The following is a 23,404-nucleotide window of genomic DNA, read 5'->3' as shown; positions in this document are numbered from 1 at the left end:
CTTTCTTTCCATGGCTGAAGTTCCCATTCAGCAATCATCCAGACTAAACAAGTTTTGGCATTTGGAGTAATTTTTTGTTTATAACATTAGTTTAAATTACCAAAACCCACCTGATGTGACTATATCATGAGTTTGTTAATTTTTCTTTCCCTCTAGCAATCTTTTTGTCTGGCTTCCTTTTGTCTAACAATAACAAAGAGCTTCTAACAGAGAAAAACTTGTTATGTGATTAGCAATGCTTACAGAAGGGCTGTACAAACATCTCTGCCCCCATTTTTAGCACGATTTTTGCTTCTGTCCCTGGCAAGCCTTAGCTATTCAGTTGGTCGATGCCAACTCCTGTCATTTTGTGAGGAGACTGTGTGGGAATGTACTGACTTCAGTTGCAGACTTAGTTAATTTGTAATTTGGAACACTTGTTTCACAAAGGCACACAACTCCAGTTTTCCTGACTCTCAAAATAAAAATATTATACATCATTCATTTCAACTTATTTTTCTAATTGAGAAATATAGAATTTTCAGGATAGAGTACATTTTCAAATTCCAGGGTAAAATCCAGGGAAGGGAACAACTGCCACACATATTTCTAATCCTGCATATGGAAGAATATTTGAGTCAAGACCTCTGTATTTAAAGGACAAGTTGGTTTCTCTAACCTTCTCCAGATCTGCCCCAGGCTTGCTGTTGGTAGCATATTTTGGTTTATCTTTCAAAAAGATCCGCTTCTAACTTAAGCAGTTTTGGTCCTGATAACAAGGGCTTCCTCACCATACAAAGTATTATCAATATTAGTCAATCCCCAGAAACTGTTTTTCTTCTTCATAAACAAAAAATAAGCATATTAAAAATGTAACTAATGAAGTTGACAAAATAAACTTAAACCAAAAGGCTTTGCTGTGTTTCACTCATCAACAGAAGTTACTTTTTCAAAACAGTAGTTTTGAAGAAAGAAATACTTATACAATTTCTATTACATTTAATACTTCCATGAAACAAATACCATTTTTTTACAATTATAAACTAGATGGTGACAGTTCTAGTGACTTGCTAAAAATTACCCAAAAGCTGAGCATGAGCCACGTCTCTTAAGAAAAGAAACATTTCCAGGGAAACCATTTCTGCTTCCCAGCTGCTCTGTCATGATACTGTCTTGAAAACTGCAGCCAGCCTCCTTTCGCTTGATGAAAAAGAGAGTGTAAAAGGCAAAGCCTTTCTGACCTTCCAAATTTTATTAATTTTATTGCAAGTCTCCAAATATTTGCCAAATTTCTAAAGTTCTAGTTCCTGGAATCATGGAATTTTAACGAAGTTTAATGTGTAGAACAAAAATGAAAATTCTTGCATTTGCAGTTCATGAAGAAAGTTTGGAAGCCTAGAAAGAATAGAAAACTCGAGTGCGTTTTTGAATTTTTCATGGCTTTTGCAGTCTAACTCATATATTTTTTTAGAATTCTTTCAGCAATATTTTAAACAGGACAATCTTAGCAGTTAGAAGACATTGTCCGTGCCAAACAACAGCACGAACAAGTTCCATTCACATCTTTTAGAAAGTAGCTAGAAAACAGGCAGCATGTGCTGTGGAGTTCAGATGATGCTGTAGATGTTCACTGAGAATGAACAGTAACATATTTGCTCATCTTAAAAGTAAAGCATTATTTGTTTTCTGGTCCATATGGTCAAAAAACAACCTCCAAAACCCAGGGCCATGCATTCTTTGCTGCCTGTATATGACCAGCAGGAAAAGACAAGCAGTTCAAATAGTAACAGCTCTACATCCCTGCTTAATCCCTGGCACAAGCATAATCACAGTGCTCTAATTTGTGTCCAGTGGTGTGGACAAAGTATGATTTAGCCAGCAGACTCTTGACAATTAGGGATGCACAATAAGTTTATGCAAAAGATTTATTTCAGCTGATCTATAAGAGCAGTCTGATGTAAGGTTCTTGAAAAGCTACAATCATTCATAGCTGACAAAGAAAAGATACTGACTGTTTAGCAGAAGTTTCAAAAGAGCAAAGGATTATCTAAATTGATACAGGAAGAGAAATCTGTTGCAGAGAGAGGTATGTTCACTTTTATGGCATAACTTAGGGACTACAGAACAACCCACCTGCTCCTGAGGATGTTTTAATGCTTCTGCAAAGTAAGCGAATTGCACTATTCATTTGGAAGTGCTGAAAATCATTCTGTTAGCTGTTTAGACAGTACTGCAAACTGTATCCAGAAACAGCTTGCTGGGCAGTCTACCTACCAAAACAAATGCTGCTTCTAATCACAAAGGAATTTCAAGACTTAGAACTCGATGAGGCTTACAGACCATGTGCTCTGAGAAAATAAACACTGACAGACCCAGTAGTACCAGAAACTAGATCCACACTAATGACATCAGAAAACAGCAAAGAATTACGCTGAATTAAAAAGCTGCCTTCAGACAGTATGTGAACATTATCTGCTCTTGGGAATTATGTGCAGGTTTTATGAGGAGTCTTGCAGCACCATGTGGACTAAAGAAAACTTTCTTTATGTTAGGTTTCCTTGAAGAAGGATGTGTGTGTGGGAAGCTCATAAAATTTTACAAACATTATTTTCATTTCAAGGGGGTACAATCTGTTTTGTGTTGATAGAAACAAAAATTCTAAACTAAAAATTCTAAAATTCTATTAAAAAGATATTGTAGCAATACTGAATAGCATTTGCAGTTACAGAAAAGGGGATGGGAGAGGTAAACTCGGTTAAGCCTTGTATCAAGATTGATCTGATAATAAAGCTGGAAAAAAGGAGTATTTAATAAGGTGGCAAATTGTGGGGGGGTCTCACTACCAGGCTCAGGAAGATCTTCAGATAGATGAGAGTGTAACAAGATACTCTTTTTCATAGCAATCATTAACATCTTCTCTCAGAGAGACTACCTTGTGAATAAAGGCACGAATGGTAAGGAATGCAAAGCTGTAGGTCCCACTGACTTCCAATATTTATAAACACTTGCTTTCAGTTAAATCCCATTTAACAGCTTTACTGTTGCGATGCTGAAAGCTGAGATGCTTTCCTGAACTCAGTCCTCATTCAGACATATTCAGAGGCATATGCATCTCCAAAACATACAAACCTCAGCTTGCAATTGCCTAATGAAATGGCCTTTGTTTTCATAAACAATTACCAAGTTGCAAAAGATAACAGTGTTGCATTCAACTCATAGTTTTTCTCCCTCTATAAACCAAAAAAATTTTCAACAAACTTACAAAAAGTGCATTACCTATCTTCCAGCTTAGAAGTAACTCGCTGTAGGATCTGTGTGGCCTGCTTGTGGTACTCCAGCTGGGCTTGTACAAGAGCAGAAAGCTGGCTCACTTGTTCAATCTGAGGATTGACATTGAAACATCACACCTTAGGTGAGCAATAACAGCTCAGCAATAGCGAGTAAAGACCACTGTCACACTGACACTGCAATGGCAGTTTTACTTATCTCTCTAAAAACTTGATTCATCTTTGTAGTTCATAAATAGTTACATATCAGTCTTTATACATTACCATGTCTAGTTATGACCTGATCTGGAAGGTTAACTGCAACTCTTCTCAGCTGTTCATTTGCATGAACAGCAGCCTACAGACCTACCTCATTCAGCAAACTCTAGGAAAGTAAAAACGAGACTGTAATGAGAGCGTAACACACCTTCTGCCTTTGAGGAGCAGAAAATTATGGGGACTATGGTCATGCTTCTGTTCTATTCTGGCCTGTGAAGCAGACCAAAACAGGAAGATACTACAATATTTGGATGCATATTTGTAGTGAAGGCAGATACCATTCTATTTCTTGAAGGAAAAAACATCCACAACTCTGGTGTGGGCCATGCAGTTGCTAGCAGTTTCCATAATGCTGAATGCCGCAAATGGTGTAATGCAGGCCAGCACTATCTGGCCACATGGGGTTGAATGTCACTACAAGGATTAAAAATACAAACTTGCTATACTTCTTTAATTTCAACACAGCTATATTTAATTTCTAATGTGCAAGTATTTTCAGGTTTGTTATGGCCTTTCTACAGAAATCTGGTAACAAAGTGAAGAGTTAAATAAGGTATGTATTTCAACTTTAAGTAAAGTCAATCATTTGCTTCAACATAAATATATAAGCTCAGTTTCCTTTGACCACATATTCTGTAAGACAGACTTCAGCTGAAATGTTTTTTCCTCCAAAAGAGATAAATTTTTCTTATTCTTGATTTTACAGTTTCAACATTAATAATAAATAGAAGATTAAAAAAACATAATAGATGCTCAATTCTAAACCAGTCTGTAAGCAAAAAATATGCTGCAGAGACAGATTTGAGCAGCCACACTAACTTTGGCTTTCCTAGTCACAACTGCATCTGACTACAGCAGAGACTATGGGCTTGTGAGTTCATAATCTCTCATCTTTTACCAATCCTCTCAGCAACCCACACACTCAAGTAAAAACCTTGGCTCAAACCCTAATCCTACAGCTAAGTAAAAGTCATGACTTACATTTACGTTATTCTAAGAAGAAAGATATTTTGGTTTTGTAAATAGCACGATGCAGTTATGAAGCACAATGATATTACAGAAGATTCATGTTCTTTAGCTCAGTTACCTATAAAATACCTATAAAATTAGTCCTACACATGTATGGTGTGCATTACGATAGCTTCTGAGCTTCTCACTGAGTCTACCAAGGATGCAAGTGTTCTTCCTCATTGTACAGTGACAGCAATCTGTAGTGTCATGGATTTAATAAAGCTTTCAAGTTTTAGACTGCTTTAGACTGCGTTCACTGCTGCACCAGTATCTTTCTAAGACTCAGCTCAAAGATTAACAAGGGATATCTCACATCCATCTCCAGAAGGTTGAACATGCTCGACTCAGCAATTTCTTTTGATTCGTCAAATTTCTCCAGAGCTTGGCGAAGTTCTTCATCAGGGAGCTTGCCCTGTCTCTTCTTTTTGTAATCAAAATCCAGGCGTCGACCCTCCATTTTCTTTAGGTGATGCTAAAAAACAAAAATGCATACGCAAGCACAGAATAAAGGATATTCTCCAACACTCCTTGTACTCCAATGTAATCAGGTTGTCCACGTTCATTTGTGAGCATGTGCTGTTTGTTGTGTATCAACCCTCCTCCAGAAGGGAGAGAAGACAGAACCTACTTCAGAACAATGAAGTAGGTGGTTTTACATATCCTTTAAGAAGCCATGGTGTGCTGCTGCCTAAATGACAGGCCTTCAACATTAAAAAAAGGCCACGCAGGTTGGATAACTGCAACTGCCACCTGTATAAAAAATATGCAAGTTTCTAGCTTAACTCTGATGCGGAATTACCTGAACACTATGGTTTTTCCCTAGATGTTTAAAAGAAAACTCTATTAAAAGCACAAGTTAGTGCATTTTTGCCTGTTTAACAGTTCTTATAAACAAAACAACATAGAAAATATTTTTATCATTTCCATCACACCACCAAAGGATCTTAATGTTATCTTTTATTAAATATATTCTAGTTTTGCTGACAAAACATTCATGTCAATCTGTTTAGCAGCTCCCACATCAAGCTGACTGAAAGTTAATGCTACCAGCATGAGCATGAATACTTAGGTGTTTATGTTCCCTCAGAAGAATCAATTTGTCATCTATTATGATATTTATAACTCTGTAAACTGTGTAAATTATATCAAACTGCCTAAGACATCTTTGTTCCACATATATTTAACAATGTGAAAGCCCTACTGAGCTCAGAAGAACAGTTACTTATACAGATAAGCATTTGCTGAATTGGGAGGCACTTTTACTTCCACAATTATAAAATTAGGTTGTGTCCACAGAAGTATGTGTGCAAACAGATTTTTCTCTGTAAATACTGGCTAGTTCTTGGATTACTAACTACATAATTGATGCAAGCAAACAGTGTTTGTGTTCGAAATTCCTGGGGAAGTTTCGGACACAGTCTTCATACAGACAAAAGAGCAGTGCCAGTCTAGAGGCAACTATTGAAATGCCCTCACATGTCATACACTAGAAAATGGAATGTAAACACCTGTTCATCTATTTAGTGAAACGAGCTTTCAAATGGTAGGATTGAAGTACTGTGTTCATGCCTGCATAAGCTTGATGATGCTACCGTTAAAAAATGTTAGAATTTTGACCTCTCTCTAACGCATCAACAAGATAGGCAGAACTGAGAAGTAAAACTCAAGCCAAAAGAGACTAAAATCAGATCATTTGCAAATCTGAAAGTCCATTTTAAACTACACAACTAACATAAAATTCAAACATATACAATCTGCACATCTGGCATTAGTGAAATGCCACACTGAGGGCAATACCTGTATTTCTCTCAGGTCTTTGTCATGGAGATTCTGAAGTGGATCAATGAAGTTTTGTTTCACTTCCATGTCTAAAGAGTCCTTGACCTCAGAAAGCTCCTTCATAGCTTCTCCCACATCTGCAAGTGCTGGTCCTGAAAGAAAAGGTGTCCAGTTTCTAAATCACTGTAGAAAGAAACTGAGTCATGGAAATTTCAGTTAACATTTCATTTTAAGTGTAAAGTTTAGGAAAGAAACAGAGTATGACGCACTGTGTGAAAGGGCAACATGGATTTTACACTTCTGCAGCCCCCAGTTTATGCCTTGTAACACAGCTGAACTTGAAGATCCACACTGTCAAGACAGCCTCCTCCACACCCCTCGTCTGTTCATTCCTCACTCTGGTGAAACAAACATGCTAGAAAAGAATTAGCTGTATTTGCTCCAGTATTGCCATCACCAGACACTACACTGCATACAAAAATAGCTCTAATGCAAGTCTAGGTCTCCCTAGACTGGTTTGTACCAGTGAGACCGGAGACAGTATCAAATGTAAAAATTCTTAACAATTTCACAGACTTTTTTTTTTTTTAATGAAAGATGTCTTCTGATGAAACTATCAGCTTCATACACCTACTCAAGTTCATAAACTTGAATAAGAATTATCTGCCTTCTGAGATTTCCTCTAAGATTAACTTGAGGGCTACAAAAACTGTCACTCTGGTTTACCTCCTCTGCATAAAAACAAAAGCAAAAGGCTCAAAAATACCCTCCTGATTTGAGGTGAGGAAAAAAATTCACTTTCAAAGAATACAAAGGGTCTGAAAACATAATGTGAGAAATCGGAAGGAGCTTTGTCTCCGAACAGGGGATGCCAGCAACGCATTGCAAAACTAGAGAGCCTGCCAGACCCAGATCAAGAGTGACAAACAGCCATATCAGCTGCTATTAGTTAAGAATATGAAAATAATTGCCATATCTATTCTGCTGCATGCTACTGCAGTCATCAGGGAATATACAGCAATTTGTGCAAACTAAATTCTGATAGTTCTTCATTTTCTTTTTAAAAATGTGTTTGAAATTTAGCAAGTGAGAGGCAACCAATTAAAAAAACCCCAGTTCAGTAATGTTTAGCACAAATAAACTTACATCTGCCAAGCTAACTAATAAATGATATAAAACAAACAAGAAAGTACCTTTTCCTTTGCAGACGTCTTTACGCCAGAAAGAACATTTTATTAAGATTCAGAGAGGAAATAATAGACTTTTCACAGTCCAATTTGAGGATCCTGTGTGTTGCCATATAAAAATGGCCACAGAGAAGCCCACACAAATAGGACAGAAAGACAAAGGATCCTGTGGTGAATGTTATCTCTTTTAGTTACACCTCTACTGTTGAAGAACACAATGTTAAGTCTCAGTTTAACATTTCTAACTCAGGCAGCTGTGAACTCATTTGAGGCTTGGAGGGAGGAGTGGTCGACAGGTAAGACAGGAGTATTCACAACTGTCTTAAAATGTGGAATTTGGTCAGAAAAAAATGTCAAAGTCTGTTAAAAATCTCTTAACCTTTATTCCTTGCCTGTAATGAAGACATTAACATTTATGATAAGGATTCTGAGGGCAAAAGGTTTTTATTGTACACATGCGTAGACAGTAATACCATTTCTGAACACATCTTTCATCCCAACACAACCCCAATAACATAATCTATGAGAGAGAGCCTAAAGCTCTATATGGATGTGGGTCCAAATGGCAACAACTTGACTTTCATCCACAAGAAAAAATCTCTAGGCCAAATCCGCAAAAAGGCAACAGGCCTAGACCGACCTTAAAGGCGAAGCCTGATGAAGCAGAACTCTGATGCTTCTTTCAGAAGTTCTTCCTTTATGAGTGCAACATAATAATGAAATAATAATAATGAAAGTTATATTAAATGTTACTACCATTTTTATTCCATTATAACAGAAAGGGAAGTAATCAAGTTACCAAAGTTGCATTCTTCTCCAAGTTCTCGGCCAAATTTCAGCATCGCATCTGCCAGCAGGGCTTCAGCCTGAGGGTAACCTGGTCCCTTTTCCTGGCCTCGAATTTTTGACATAGTGTTGATCATGCTGAGTTTAGCTCTGGAAGCTGAAGCAGGCAAGTGAGAGGTTACTAATGTGCAATAGTTTGACTACACAGACAGGAATGGACTCTTTAAATCTATCTGAGCTACCTACAATGTATTTGAAGCACATTATCTAAGTTTAGGACTAAGACCTGTTTTTCATCAATTATTGTAAGAGTAAAGGAATGAAATGTTGTTGGTCACTTACTTTTTTCTTCTGTTGGTAGGCTAGAGAGGAGGCTCTGTCCTGAACTTTAAGTCAAAGCTTCCCTTGAAATGACTTGGACAGAAGCCCAGGAACAGTCCCAAGATAGCATGTTTGACACGTGCTACAACTCAGGTAGAAAAATCTGTAAGCTATCCCCAAATTCTTAATCTTAAAATCTTCACGTACCAGATGGATAGCAGATTGAGCCAGCCTTCCTCTCAAGGAGAAGTCCAGGCTAGGTACACTCAAGATTAAACTGTGGTGCCCACATTTTTTAAATGTTTGAAAGTTTTTCTGTTGTACAATATTAAATAAAACCTATGTCCCCAAATATGATGTCCAACAACCCTTGAAACACTTTTTGCTCTTTATAGGGATTTGGGGAAACCCCTAATTCAACATAGTTTTCAACTGTACTTTAGCTTGTATTTTATTTCAGATACACAACTGCAGATCAGAAGAAAGCATGCAATTATCATAGCTGATGAAAACAAAGACAGCAAACAGAATAGAACTAATTTGTTTGATGAAGTGTTTTAGTGAATTTTGCAACTACAGAATGTGAATGGCCTGCAGAGAGTGAATTAATTAATGGCACTTGACTTCGAATTTTGCCAGCTAAATCCTATTGCCAGCAAAGCTGACTCGGTGTTTCTACCTGCATTATTGCGTGTGCTATAGGAGGGCAGTTATGCATGCCTCTACCTTCCTCCTTGCAAAGACTTGACTTTGATAGCTGCTCTTATGAATCAGTATTTCTGTTTACAAAACATCAGTAGCTCGCACTGTTGTGTGCTGATTTCATTGTCAAAGCTCAACCTCGCACACATTTCTGCAACAAAACAAAACTTTAGCAGACTAGAGTCAACAAGCATTTTGCTCTTCATTTATTGTCAAAAGTGCATATGAGGAGATGGTTCTTGTTGCTGAATATGTTTTCACTTTGTGGCATACAAATGTAGGCACAGACATAGACATAGAAACAGACACAGGATAATCAGGCGTCATAGTTCCTACTTTTGCCTGAGAAGCAGCTACGAAAGGATAATATATTTTTAACATACAGTAATTATGTTTCTGTCAGCCTTCTCACTACCCTTGAGTGCCACCAGATCATGCTTTTCGGCATCTGAATTTCTTGATGCCTTCTGTTTCTATCCACTACAAAACTACAGTCAGCAGACTAGCTGACTGTTCAGTATGAGAAACCGCATATTAATGAAGTGTCTGGCCTTTAAAAATGGCATTGAAATGATGGTGGCAATAGGAAAATACAGAAGCACAAAAGAAACTAAGGCACAAACAAAATCAGTCAGGGGAATGGAAGCAGCAAGATGAATTAAAAAAGGAACAAATGGAAGAATTGTCAGAAACAGAAGAAAAAATATGTAAGAGGGAATATAAAAAAATGAAGTGGCTATATTCTGGACAGGTAGGTAAGAGCAGAAAGCAAAAGGTACAGGAAAGAATGAAAGAGATGAAAGGACAATAAGAGAAGGGCAAGAAATAAATCATAAAGAGAAGAAAGGTAAGCATGAAAAATTCATGCTTCAGTGATTCATCTAATCATTTAATTATGATTACATTAGAATCCTGATTTAGTAGGAAATCTTAGAATACATCCACCAGTGATCTCATTCCACTTTTCTTCTTTCAAAGTTGATTCCAGTAACTTCCATGGGACCAGAGGTAAGTTTGTGCTCAATCTCAAAATCCCATCCTGAGCCCTTTCATTTCTATTGCTTTACTGTGCTAGTGCCATGTGCTTTCTCTTCTAAGTTATGTTTCAACCTGAGTGAGGACAGGCAGAGATGTACGAAACACCACATGGAAGTGACCTGAATGCTTGATTCTTTTCTTAGTTGCACTCCCTCTCCTTTACATTGATTTTCATGGTGTCACTAATGATTCACCTTAATACTGTTAACAGAGCCATGGTGAATCATAAGAATACTGCCAAAAGAGTTTCAAAGAAACTTCAGCAGTGCATTCAATTGCTCATTCTTTGTACTTTCAATCTTGTTAATCCTGCACCTCTTTTTCTTAAAATTATGGTCATGTATAGTAAGTTTTTGATATTAGTAAGAAATTCTTCACTGTGAGGGTGGTGAGGCACTGGCACAGGTTGCCCAGAGAAGCTGTGGCTGCCCCATCCCTGGAAGTGTTCAAGGCCAGGTTGGATGGGGCTTTGGGCAACCTGGTGTAGTGGAGGGTGTCCCTGTTCATGGCAGGGGGTTGCAACTAAATGATCTTTAAGGTTCCTTCCAAACCAAACCATTCTATGATTCTATGATTCATCATGTTCAATTGTAGTTATTTTCAGCTGTCCTTCATTTTTTTTCATAACTGGGAAGTCCACGAAGCTATCTTTTTCATTCACACTAACCTCAGCTGAACATGTTTCAATAAATTCACCTTTGTCTTTAATATCTTTTTCCCTTCCCTTCCCTGCCCTGCCCTCCTCTGTTCTTCCTTTCCCATTCCATTTTCCTTTTCCATTTTCCTTCCAGCATTACTTAATTAACTCTTTAGTCAAGTTAGACAATGCTGCATACGTAATTTATTGATCCTTCAAAACACCATGAAGCCAATTGATCTCTAGCACTGCAGTACTATGTTATCCAAGCATATTGATGTTTTCAGGGCACATCTTACTTATCCAGGAATGTGTGCTACATCCCAAACCCTCCTCTCCCTACCAAACCCAGGTAAACTTTTAAACAAAATCTTCTGTTAAATATTGCTGTTAAATAATTTTTTTCCATTAAATTCCCCCCTCCTTTCCCAATGTAATGTTTCTATTTTTTATGAAAATGAGAAAGCAAACAGGAAATACTGGAAATTGGCATTTTTGGTCCCCCAGGTAAATAGTAATATAGTTGTAGTGAGAATTTTAAAGAGGAATTTTTAAGTTTTACTGAAACAAGAAGTAATTTTCCATGCAATTCTTCTCACTATAGGGAGTCCTTTTGCTGCTGGCATAAAACAATCTAAGATCAGGTGAGAGCTGAAAAAAGTCAGTCCTCCTTTCCTCTTACTCCAGCTGCTACCATTGCCCAGCTGTGGAATGAATAACATGATCTCGTTTGATATGCAAGAAAGTAAATCTTCCTCCTGCCTATTACAATTTTAATTTTCTGATCCTACTTGCACATGACACAAGCAGATGAAGGGATGTGTAGCTAGAGTTTGGAAACTGCTCTTTCCTGCAGCACTGCAAACCTACATCAGCCTGAGGAGCCTGAAATCACACCCTAGCTACTTCCAGAATTTTTGCTCTCTGCCGTTGCTGTGAGCCTCTTTCGTGACTCACAGCAATCATGATCACTCATAAGGCAGCCAGAGAAGCACTAAACAGCCAAAGCTTATTACTCAGTCTATACCATGTTGCACAACAGCAGCTTGACAGTAGTTAACGATTTTATCACTAGCCCCATAATGTTTGTCAATCCTATTGCTTTTCCTGCAGAGTGCTTGTTGACGATGAGCAATGAAACTGTGGACTCAAGTCATAAACAGTATTTCATCTGTTGACATAGACACCATTCTAGTCATCATTATTTTCTCTCTAGAAGTTCTTGAACTGTAAGTATAATTCCTCTTTTCAATCCACTGGCAGCATCATCAAATTATCCTCCTTTCCTCTGTGGTCTAACATATAAATATCACCAATTAAGCTATACCAGCAACAGTCCTTCACCTTACCACACTGGAGTTAAAATATTTCACACTGGTTTAAATTTGCTTCCAGTTATTAGGAAACAAATTCCTCACAGTGAATGAGTGAATTTGGTCTGTACTTCCACGAAACGCTAAGACACTTAAGGTAGGTGAGGGCCTCATTTTACCTTCACGCTACTTTTGCACAACTGTGCCATCAGTGAAGCTGGCCTTGACTTATGCTAGTATCAAAACCCTTATGTTCTTAGGTAAGTATGGAAATCTTCAAGTCCTTGAATGTAATGCTTTATTTGATTACAAGAGCTCCAGATCACCCCTCCTTGTGAGAATCCTTTGGTAAGAGAGAAGCATGCAGCTCTCCATCAGTCCAATAACAAAACCTTTCTTTCATCTATCTCCCCATGGAAACCAATCATTTATTTCTATTTTGAAGGTTCAATTTAGTCATCTCTAATTATGTATGTTTATCTGCCCTTTTCTCCAGTTCAGCATCAACAGCTCTTTTGCACCCTCCCTTTTCTAGTAGCACTAATGAGGACGGGAAATTGCTAGAGGACCAGGTGAAAGGTGGTGTTACATCTCTTCCTGTGCCCTGGAGGACATTGCTTCAGAACTTTGTCTTTCTCCCCATGGTCTGCAAGGACTGCCTGGTCCTCTTCCCTCACACAGGGTGAATGACTGGGACTATAGAAGAAAGAGATGTCTCATGCAGACACCCTCACCATGCCTGACCCTAATCCGCCCCCCAGGCTGATTGCCTGGCCTGCCCTATCCCCACGCCCAGGTAGGTGCCTGATGCCCAGGGCTGCTGCTGCCCCCATGCCCCCCAGCTGCCCCACTCCTGGATGGAGCAGTGGGATTGGCCCTGGCTGCCAGGCACTGCCCTGCCACCCCCGGGGAATCCACAGCCATCTCCAGCTCCCAGGGAGCCCCCCACACTCACAGTGCTGACATTCAGATGCCTGCAAGTAAATACACCTGGTTTCTAGGCATATGCTGCCCCTTCACCTAAGGCAAGAATGCACAAAAGGAAAACAAGCCTCCCAAAGCCAGTCTCCGTTCCCTCTGACAGCCTAACACAGAAGCCTGTGCTCATCTCTGTCTTTTAGTTCATGGTAACTTCACCAGTTTTGTGCTAATCTTAACTGCACCAGTGAGGATGAGATCTGTCAGACTATATATTGGTGAGAAAGAGTATTTTCAAAAAGTGCTGCAAGTACTGTTAGACTGTGAAATTACATTACCTGGATTGGGCTGAAGATACTCTATTGTCTTTGCCATTATTTCCATAACTGCCCTGCTGGTAACATCCACTTTCTGAAGGACAGAGAGTTAAACAAAAAGAAACACAAAAAAAAGATGTTAGATAAAAGGAAGATGTTTTTCTCTCTTCTTTTTGTTCTTATGAATTCTTTTAACTCTTCTTATAATTTTATTTTTGTGTCCCTGAGAACAGCCCTGGTACCAGAATGGTGATAATACCTGAAAACTACCAAAGCACGAGTCCACCATTTCAATTTATAGCAGATCCATTCTCAAATGAGGCCGTTAGTACAGAGTACCTCGAGATGCGTTAGGCATTTGATACGACTCATTGTACCGTGCTGATACTTTACATCACCCCGGAAAACGTCCACAATAAGGAGAACTTTTTGATAGAATGGTCACTGAAAACTGTTTGAAGAATTAACCATCTTTGATCCCCTAATGACTGGCAAAATGGGGGGAAAGCAGATGTCAATCAAAACGAACCACCAGTGATAAAATGGGTTGTCTATCTCTTTCAGAGCTAGTCTAGTAAAATCGGGGTAAGGAAGATTAGGTATCACCTAGTTTCCAATTTCAAGAAACCTATCAGCATGGACGCACTGACCATTTATTTACGCTGGCCGACTCCTTGTAGAATTATTTTATATTTAGGAATGTAGAATACTTAGAACTGAAAACCATTACTTTCTTCTACCATAACGGATTCTTGCTTTCTTACAAAGTACTCTGCATCAGCTTCCTAAGCTGCACATAGCAAAGTATGCAACTGCTCTCCCTCTCAGAATCAGGGCTCAAAGCAAAAAATGCTGCTTTGGCAGATTTGGGGATCCCCGTAACCTGTCCTGTACTCTGCATTTACAAAGACACATTGCATTTCTCTGCAGGGTAGCTTGTGTCCCACAGAGTGCACTCCTTTACCATAATGGCAAGTTCCTATTTTAAAAAAGAACACCTGAGATAGGTTGGTTGCAGCACACTGTGACTGACCTCCTTCCTCTTTCCTGTTGCCACTGCCATCTGCCAGGTCTTGCTCTATGCTTCGCCCAAAGAAGCAGAAGAGGTCTGCCAGCCCAGGGTGAATAAGTAGCTGAACTGCCTGGTAGGGAGCCCAGAAATGGCTAGAAGGCTGCAGAGGAGAGTGGGGGTGAGGAACAGAAGGCCGGGGATAGGCAGAAGGAGCATGTCCACTGCCAACAGAAAAGCTGGCAAGGGATATGAGGCCAGGCAGGGAGTGCGGAGGCAACCGATGAGTTTACTCCATTCACTTCTCAGCCTGGGCTGCCAACCTATGCCACCCACGAGCACTATGTGGGACTCACCCCTGGCTGTTGCAATGTCCTACTTTCCACTCTAAACCTTGCATCTGTTTTCAGAATCTTCGTTAACATCTTCCAGTTTTGACAGCAGTGCCTATATTGCAGCACTTCCAAAGGGAAGCTGGGTGGAAGGGGAGAAACCAGCTCTGCAGTACTTTTGCTGTAAGAAGTACAAAGGGTATGGCCTTCTCCTTTATTCTCCATTCAAGGTTTTTTCCCCATCTCACTATACAAATGCACAGATAAATAGCTTCTGTTTCTCTTGATCAGTGTTATATATCAGACACGTACCCTACAAATCACCTAACAGTAGCTTGTGTTACAAGATTTGATGGTGCCTTTCGAAGTCAAAGCCAGAAAAAAACCTGCCCCTACTGATCCTTCCAACTGAAATATTACCACTGCCACACACAGCTGTGGCTTTTTTGTTTTTTCCCCTCCATAGAAAAACTCAGTGCTACCACTGCCAGCCTCACCAAGCGGTCTGTCAGGGGGCTGGGTTAGCCTCATCTACCCAAGGCACTTTGCCAGTGGAGGCTGCCTAACAGGAATGAATATTCCAATGCACTGTCAACCCCCCTTTGCCAGACAGCTCTTGCTCCTCTTGACTGATGCTCAAGAAGCTGAGAATTACATGCATTCTTTGCCGTTGAAATGACCATCTTGTAGACAGACTTTCTCTGCTGTAATATCTCAGTTAGTGATAGCCTTGGCTGCAGTGATCACAATATTGTGGAGTTTGGGATCCTGCTGAGCATGCTGAAGGTTAGTACTAAGACAAAGGGTTTAGATTTTAGAAGAGCAAACTTCAGCTTGCTCAGAGGTCAGTTGGAAGGGATTCTGTGGGAAGCTTCCATGGAGGATAAAGGAGCTAGTGAGTGCTGGGAGTTTTTCAAGAACGCTCTCCTGAAAGCACAAACCCAGTTTATCCCCTTTAAAGGTAAGGGAAGTAGGCAGAGCAAGAGACTCCCTCGGCTTAAGTGCGAGCTTCTGAGTCTGCTCAAAACCAAAAGGGAAGAGTACCAGAGGTGGAAAAGCAGACAAACACTCATTGAGAATTACAACAGCATTGCCAGGGTGTGCAGAGATCCAGTTAGAAAAGCAAAAGTTCAACTTGAATTGAAATTGGCCAGAGATGTCAAAAACTACAAGAAAGAGTTCTTCAGGTACATAAACAACAAGCAGAAACAGAAGGAAAATATTGGCCCGCTGTTAAACAGGAGAGGTGAAATAGTCACCAACAATGCTGAAAAGGCAGAGGTTCTCAACATTTCCTTCACCTCCGTCTCTACCAGCACTGTTGGGCCTCCAGCCTTGGGAACTAAAATCCAGGTTGATGCAAACACAGACCCACCATCAGTGAAGGAAGAGTTGGTGTGTGAACTATTACAGGAGCTTGACCCCTACAAATCAATGGGTTCTGACAATATCCACCCAAGGGTGTTAAAACAGCTGGCTGACATTGTTGAGAAGCTGCTTGTCAGGCCACACCTGGAATACTGTGTTTAGTTTTGGTCCCTGCTATGCAAAAACAGATGTGGACAGGCTGGAAAGGGTTCAGAGAAGGGCCACAAAGATGATGAAAGGACTGGAAAGCCTGCCATATGAGGAAAGGCTGAGAGAACTGGGTTTGTTCAGCCTTGAGAAAAGAAGGCTTAGGGGAGACCTTATCACCATATTCCCGTACTTAAAGGGTGGCTACAAAGAAGATGGAGACTTCCTTTTTACAAGGAGGAGTAATGGGTACAAGTCACTCCTGGGGAAATTCCAATTAGATGCAAGAGGAAAATTTTTCACAATGAGAATTCACATTGGAATAGTTGCCCCAAGGGAGTGGTGGATTCCCCAACATTGGGCAGTTTTAAGATTCAGCTGGACAGGGTGCTGGGCATCTTGTCTAGATCATGCTTTTGCCATGAAAGGTTGGAACAGATGATCTTTGAGGTCCCTTCCAACCTGGTATTCTATGATTCTATGATTCTTCTCAGAGATCCTCTACAATGATTTAACTGAAACTTATCTGTAGCTGACATCAGCCTCAATTTCTGAAATATTTGCATTACAAAGAGTGCCATATATTATGTGTGCCTTGGTTAGAAAACAAAAAGAAATAGGAAACAGAATGCTCAGTTCTCCTGAATAAAAGTTAAGTCTTTCAAAATTATCTGAGTGTTCAGAGACAAAAGCTGTGAAATTCCTGTCCGAGACAGGAAAAATGTATGGTAATAATGAATATACACATCTGTATTTAGACTTACCCTTTCCATTTCTTTGAAGTCGTCATCTAGCTTGGTTCCTTCTGCACCTCCTACTTTTTCACTCACTTTCTGCAGTTAAAAAAAGAACAACAAACAGGTTCAGCAATAACTGAAATATCTAGTCACTGTGTTTTCCTGGGGAAACGCTGTTTTTTTCTATAAGTTGGTACAACACTCAGACATTACTGCTTCTGAAAAGCTTATTTCAAACACACTTTAAGTTAAACAATCAGAAAATAATATATTACTGCATAAGTCTCAGAGACCCAGTCTTCTGCTGGTGTCAGAAGTACATACTATCATGTCTTTGCAAGATCACACCTCTATTTCTCTGTTGAATTAATATCTGTATCTTGGAACTTATCAAGTAATTACTCAACAATGACAGATCTGTATTCAGTAGACAGAAATATCCATCGTCGTGTGTGCTGATGAAAAAGGAGGTGACATGATATAATGAACTGAGGAAGGAATCAAGGCACTAAAAAATTTCTCATCAGAGCTGAAAAATGGCCCCAGCTGCTCTGTCCAGTGTGTATCAATGCAACTAAGGGTAATAATCATGCCTAAACACAGAGCAAGAAGCAGCTCCCAAGGCCTGATTCTAGCCACCCAGAAGGCAACAGGCATCCATGCCTGAGAACTCTCAGAAACATACTGACTCAAACCACCACCAGACCTTCACCATTAAAAATCAAGTTTATAAATAAAAGTGATAGAAAACAGGTAGGTAGGTAGGGAGGCAGGCAGGCAGGCAGATGGATAGATAGATAGATAGATAGATAGATAAATACAAAAAAACCTGTATTCATACCATGTAAGACCTCGAGGTTCACATGAGTTATATATAAAATACCCACTTGACAGAGCTATTAGAAAGAATGAAAGGAAACTTTGGTATCATGTCTTTAGTAAATACTCTGTATTTTATAAAATACTCAGTTTGAAAACAAATTGGAAAATTATTTTGTGTTACTATTTCATTTCCCTGATTCAATGGAACACATTGAACTGAGTTTCCCTTTACTGTCAGTAAAAGTGACAGTAACAGATTTGAATGGTAGCTGTTATGCAGCACCATTCAAAATGGATTTTAGCAATTGCATTGTCAGTCACAAAGTGGTTTAGTGGTGTAATTCCACAACTAAGGCAAGTATGATCCAATGGATGTACTAATCTTCCACTGGGCTCATATTTGTCCGAAAAAATTCATCAGACATTTGACTTTCTGTTTTCTATCCATTTTTAGTTCTTTGTATACTGAACACCATTTAATTTTACAAACTTTCCTAGGTGCCTCTGAATCATCTTTAGACTGTTTTAACTGAGTGTAACTACTGATTTCAGTGAAGCGACTCCTGCAATAAACAAGGAGAAATGAAAGAAAAATTGCACTTTTTTCCTCTTGGTTTCAACCATTGCGTTAACATTTCTATAGCTTTCTTTTAGTATAACGAAGAGGAAGACCCACAGTCAATCACCGTGTCATTAATAAAATCCAGACGTTTGATTAATTTCAAATTCACTCCAGTTCATTCCAACAAATCTGCAAGTGCAGCATGGCCAAGTGCTTACTAATGCAGGCTATAATTATCTGTGCAATAGGAAATGGCTATCAGCTCTGTTTGTTTTCTGTTAGCTCCTTGCAAATTAGCACCCAAAATGGTGCATTAATGAGACATCAATACTATGAAATATCCTGAAAAAAAACAAAGAACTTTACTTATCCCTTCTTTCCTATAGAGCAGAGTATAAATCCATGCAGACACTCTCTTGTCGTTAATCTGAATGCAGATGAGTTTGCGCGGTCTGTATTACTGAACCTGTGCCTTACAGAGATTAGTGAAGCTCCACAAAAAAATCATACATTTCAAACTCGGTGCTGTTAGGAACAATTCTGCAGTGGACAAGGGATAGATTCAATGTCCTAAAAGGTGCTATTCATTTGCAGTTTCTGTGGAAAATGGTGACAAAGGAAGCATAAAAGACCAGAAACTTTCTTCACCAATCCATGAATTAATCTGCAAATGGACCTCCTACTACAGATGATATGGTAAAATCTGCACAGGACCTTTCTACCACAAAGATTTCAGGTCCCTGTAAACATCAGTATGCAAATATGCTAGTACTTCAATATTCAAAACAAATTTGGAATAACTGAATTTCAACTCTAGGGATACAAAGTATCCAAAGGTAATTAATGTTCCAGCCCTTTTTAGCTGTTACTTTACTTTTCATCTCTTTGAGATATTTTAATAGTTGACCAGTTCTTGCCCCTTAGGGCAGAAGGCGGAGATCTCCTCAGAAGAGGGTATAAGCCCCCTTTGCAAGGCCATAATCTGAAGTGGTCAGGCGGGAGCAGTGGGCCTGAGAAAGGCAGCCTAAGCATTTGCTAAAGAGTCCACATCACTGTATTGATTAAATATAGAGATATTCTTCAGCCCGTTTATATCCATCCTCCAAATCAGCTGTTAAAGCATTTCATTAAGGCTACCGTTCCACCATTCTCTAAGATTGTCAGATTTGATTATCACAGGTCACACAGCTACGCCAGCTTACATCAGCTGAGGATCTGCTCTCCCGCTAAAGATTCACAGCCAGTCAGAAACATCGCCAGCTAACAGCTACAGCTAGCCAGAAAACAAGTCTCCTTGGCCACATCATTTGAGTGGAGGTTTCAACATTTTGGTTCTTGCTTTACAACCGAATGAAAAGTAGGCCCTTTAAGGTGTCCTTAAAAACAGTAATACTACGTCTCCTCCTAGTCCAGTCATACGGAAGAATCAAGAACTAATCTGATACCACAGCCAATGTTATTTAGTTATTCTGCAATTGTGTCTTCTCTTTCTAATGTTGATTATCTATTCCATCTTGCCTCCCAAAAGCCTTTACAATAAAATCATCATTAAAATATAAATACATTTTCATGAAAAATAACAGATTCAACATACAAACATTTTCTGGGTGTGTGGGGGGGAAATGTCATGAAAACATTTTCGTGCATCAAAAATATACAGACTTTCTACACCTAACAATGTCGTGTTTTACAGTGGGGATGTCCATATTTTTTATGACCGAAAACAAGTGTTATATGCCTTACAGCAAATTGCAGTTTTATAAGGATTCCACTTTCACTCAGGCAGACTATTAACTTAACACTTGCTGGTCAGAATGGTTTCAGTAGGGACAAAAAAAATGGCATGAATCACCCACTTAGGGGAAAAAACAAACTTGTTTTTTTCCTGGCAGATAATATTAAAAATGCAGGGTTTTGGTAAATGCTGACAGGATCTGGAATATAAGCCATGGTAGATGGATTTCATGTAAAACAACAAAACTTAGCAAGTCTTAGTTATGGAGCCATGTTCCATTTTTCATACAAGTGTGCAATTAACCTATCTTTTTTTTATTACTGTGTTATGATGAGGACAAAAAAAATGCTTGTGCAGTTCCTATGAATATGCTGAAAATTCCAGTTGCTTTTCATAGAATACACTGACGATCACTTGTACAATATCCCATACAGCAGTCCTCGAAGTAATGACAATATAAATCTGACACTGTCATCTCTCACTACTCACAAGATATTAATGTAAATCAAATGTGCATTAGATAGCTATTCCATGAGAATTATGTACTTCAGTACTATGACAGTGCATCATACTAGAGTGCCTTCTGAACAGGTCAAATAACTGCGACTAGAAAGCCTTGCACAGTATGATATGCCACTACCCAAATTTGAAAATGCAGCAAGATCAGCATTAAACTATAACAGTAGTTACCTGAGTCTGCAGCTCTATTAATTTAATGAAATACTAGTTTGGCAGCATGTATAGAAGGCAGCTTTGCTTCTATACAGGAGTAGAAAACCAGCTTTGAATAGATTACCACCACAATGCACTGCCTTTGCCTATGATGCAAATTGAATGAGCTGTCTGCAAAGCAGTCATACCACAGTAAGACTGAAAAAGTAACAGTCTCTTTATGGCATGCATTCATAGCTGCAAACACAGAGCTCAGCAACATGGTTGCTCAATGCACACAGCACACTCTGATCTACTTCTTTATACCTTTCATCATTACCGCTATCCTAGACTGGTTTTCTCATTTGGATATTTTGGAGATTGTCCTTCCACAATGTTTCTTATCTACCACATAGTTCGGTTTCCATGGCATAACTTATCTGTCCCTAAAAGGAAGGCTGTTGATACTACGGTCCTATCAAATTGCCACACAGTGGACAGGGTGGTAGGAACAAAAATTTTATTCATATGAAAGCTACAGGAAACAGTAATGAATGGAGCTTACAAATTCATGACGGAGAAAAATAATGCTCTCTGTAGTTCATGCTTGTTAAATGCAAGTCACCCTGTTGACTTCTCATTCCTGACCACTTAGTATCTGTTCCAAAGGTTTCTATAGTTCTTCCATGTGGTTTTTGCCTTTGTGACTTTTACCTGTCACTGTAAGGGTTCGTGTTCCTGAAGTGCAGCGACAGAAGTGTCTTCAGATTTGTTAAAGGTTTTCAAACAGGCTGTAAAATGCTGTGATGCTTTGTTAGCTTTGCAAACACAAGGAAGACATAGCTGACTTGCAAAAGTAAGTAATGAGAAATACACATTTTAATGAGAAGTCTGCCATTTTAATGGGAAGAAGTCTGTCTGTGCACACATGGTGAAAGTTTGCCAACACTGTAGGTTTTTCAGGAGAAAACTCTTGAAAAAGATCATTTATAAAAAGCACAGTCTCTAATAACAATTTTTTTATTATTCTCTCTGTCACTTCACTTGCTAGAGTAAAACAAACCTGCCACTTGCAGACTAATTTTTCTGTCTGTTTGATCCTGCACAGTTTGGGATTTATGGTACCAGCATTTGTTACCACAGAAAATATGTGGCATCTGCAAATCATATTTATGGTCATGGCCCTGGTTCTTCTTACTTCCTTGTGGTAAATCACACTGTCAGCAAGTGAGAGTAAGCAAGTAAGCAAGCAGACAGAATAAGCAAGAGAGATTTTCTGGCGATTTGAGATAAATTAGAATAGGGACTAAGAGAAAAAACACACCTCGAAAGCATAGGTAAATTAGCTGTATTTTAGACTTCTACTCCTTCTCCAATTGACATCAGAATATGAAAGAAAAGAAGGATCTTTCCTGGATTAGTTTGGAGATAGCCTATCTTCAGAAACATTAAGAGGCCACAGAAAGTATCAGTGTTGGTTCACAACACCTTATTCTGTACTGCAAAGGAAGTTAACATCTGACTTCAACTGAGGTACAGTGATCTTGCTCAAGCTTTCCTGGAACAGCCATCTAGATGAGGGAAGTCCTGATTTACAAGCCAAATGATCCAGTATCATTAGTCTTGGAAAGCTTCAGGAAATTCAGCAGATGTGATATACCTCACCAGAAGCCAGAAGTGTCTGATTAGCCTTATACTTACATTGCACTCATTTGTAGAGAAACTGAGCAAAACCCACACTTTCATTAAACACAAAAGCTTTCACAAGACAGGAAAGCTTATCACCCTCTCCCTTGCACTTAAAATTCTTTGAATGATATTCTATTTTTCTTTTAATTTGTAAACACCTTGTGCAAAATAGGGACTGTCAATGGGACATGGCATGAGAATGTAGAACGAGCCACTTCAGTAGTAAAATGAAAATAGGAACCCAATTTAACATGCACTTGAGATACAGTGATGTGCATTTACCTTTCATTAGTAAACTTCTCTTCTTCAGCTACAAGGATGGCTACAAGGGCAGTCCACAATGCCAGCTGGAGCTCATCAGCAGAAGATCCTTCCCTTGCAGAACTGAGGAGCACAGTGCTACCACAAGAAGCTATAAGGGGCCATGAAGACAGTGTGAAGGGCAAAAGGGAAAAAAAAAAGAGAGATCCAAGAATCTCCAGGGAACTTCATTGTTTATCTCCTGTTTGCACTGAGACTTTGATTATGCCACTGAAGCTTTGCTTTCTCCTTGCCAAAATGAAGAAACACACTTGCCTACCACATGGGAAAATTGTGAGCATTAATTTGCACCTGCTACTGCTTGCCATCAGGAGCATATCTGACAGAAATGTTCGTGATGTAGTTAAGGTAAGCATCTGCCAGACAAGCCTGAGATTATCTTTTCCCTTCTGTCACTCAGTGATATATTTAATCAGGATACTCCCTCCCTTGATAGCACTGAAATCACTTTCTCCCTGCTATAAATCTTTGTTTGCTGGCCTGTTCCACCACAACACC

The 23,404-nt window shown here is 39.2% G+C and overlaps 1 protein-coding gene across 1 annotated transcript in view; it reads right to left on the bottom strand.

Moving 5' to 3' along the window:
- Window positions 1-23,404, bottom strand: part of SH3GL2 (SH3 domain containing GRB2 like 2, endophilin A1) — a 106,864-nt gene that overhangs the window by 4,514 nt on the left and 78,946 nt on the right. The window contains exons 2-7 of the mRNA XM_054810186.1: window positions 17,154-17,222; window positions 13,555-13,627; window positions 8,301-8,444; window positions 6,333-6,466; window positions 4,849-5,007; window positions 3,256-3,359 (exon numbers count right to left, since the gene is read on the bottom strand). Coding sequence (XP_054666161.1) covers window positions 3,256-3,359; window positions 4,849-5,007; window positions 6,333-6,466; window positions 8,301-8,444; window positions 13,555-13,627; window positions 17,154-17,222 — 683 coding nt within the window. The remainder of the gene's footprint in view (window positions 1-3,255; window positions 3,360-4,848; window positions 5,008-6,332; window positions 6,467-8,300; window positions 8,445-13,554; window positions 13,628-17,153; window positions 17,223-23,404) is intronic.

The sequence above is a fragment of the Grus americana genome, chromosome Z, assembly GCF_028858705.1.
Source record: "Grus americana isolate bGruAme1 chromosome Z, bGruAme1.mat, whole genome shotgun sequence".
Lineage (NCBI taxonomy): Eukaryota > Metazoa > Chordata > Aves > Gruiformes > Gruidae > Grus > Grus americana.
Note: the sequence above shows the minus strand (reverse complement) of the source record. Positions and strands in the feature narration are given on the sequence as shown.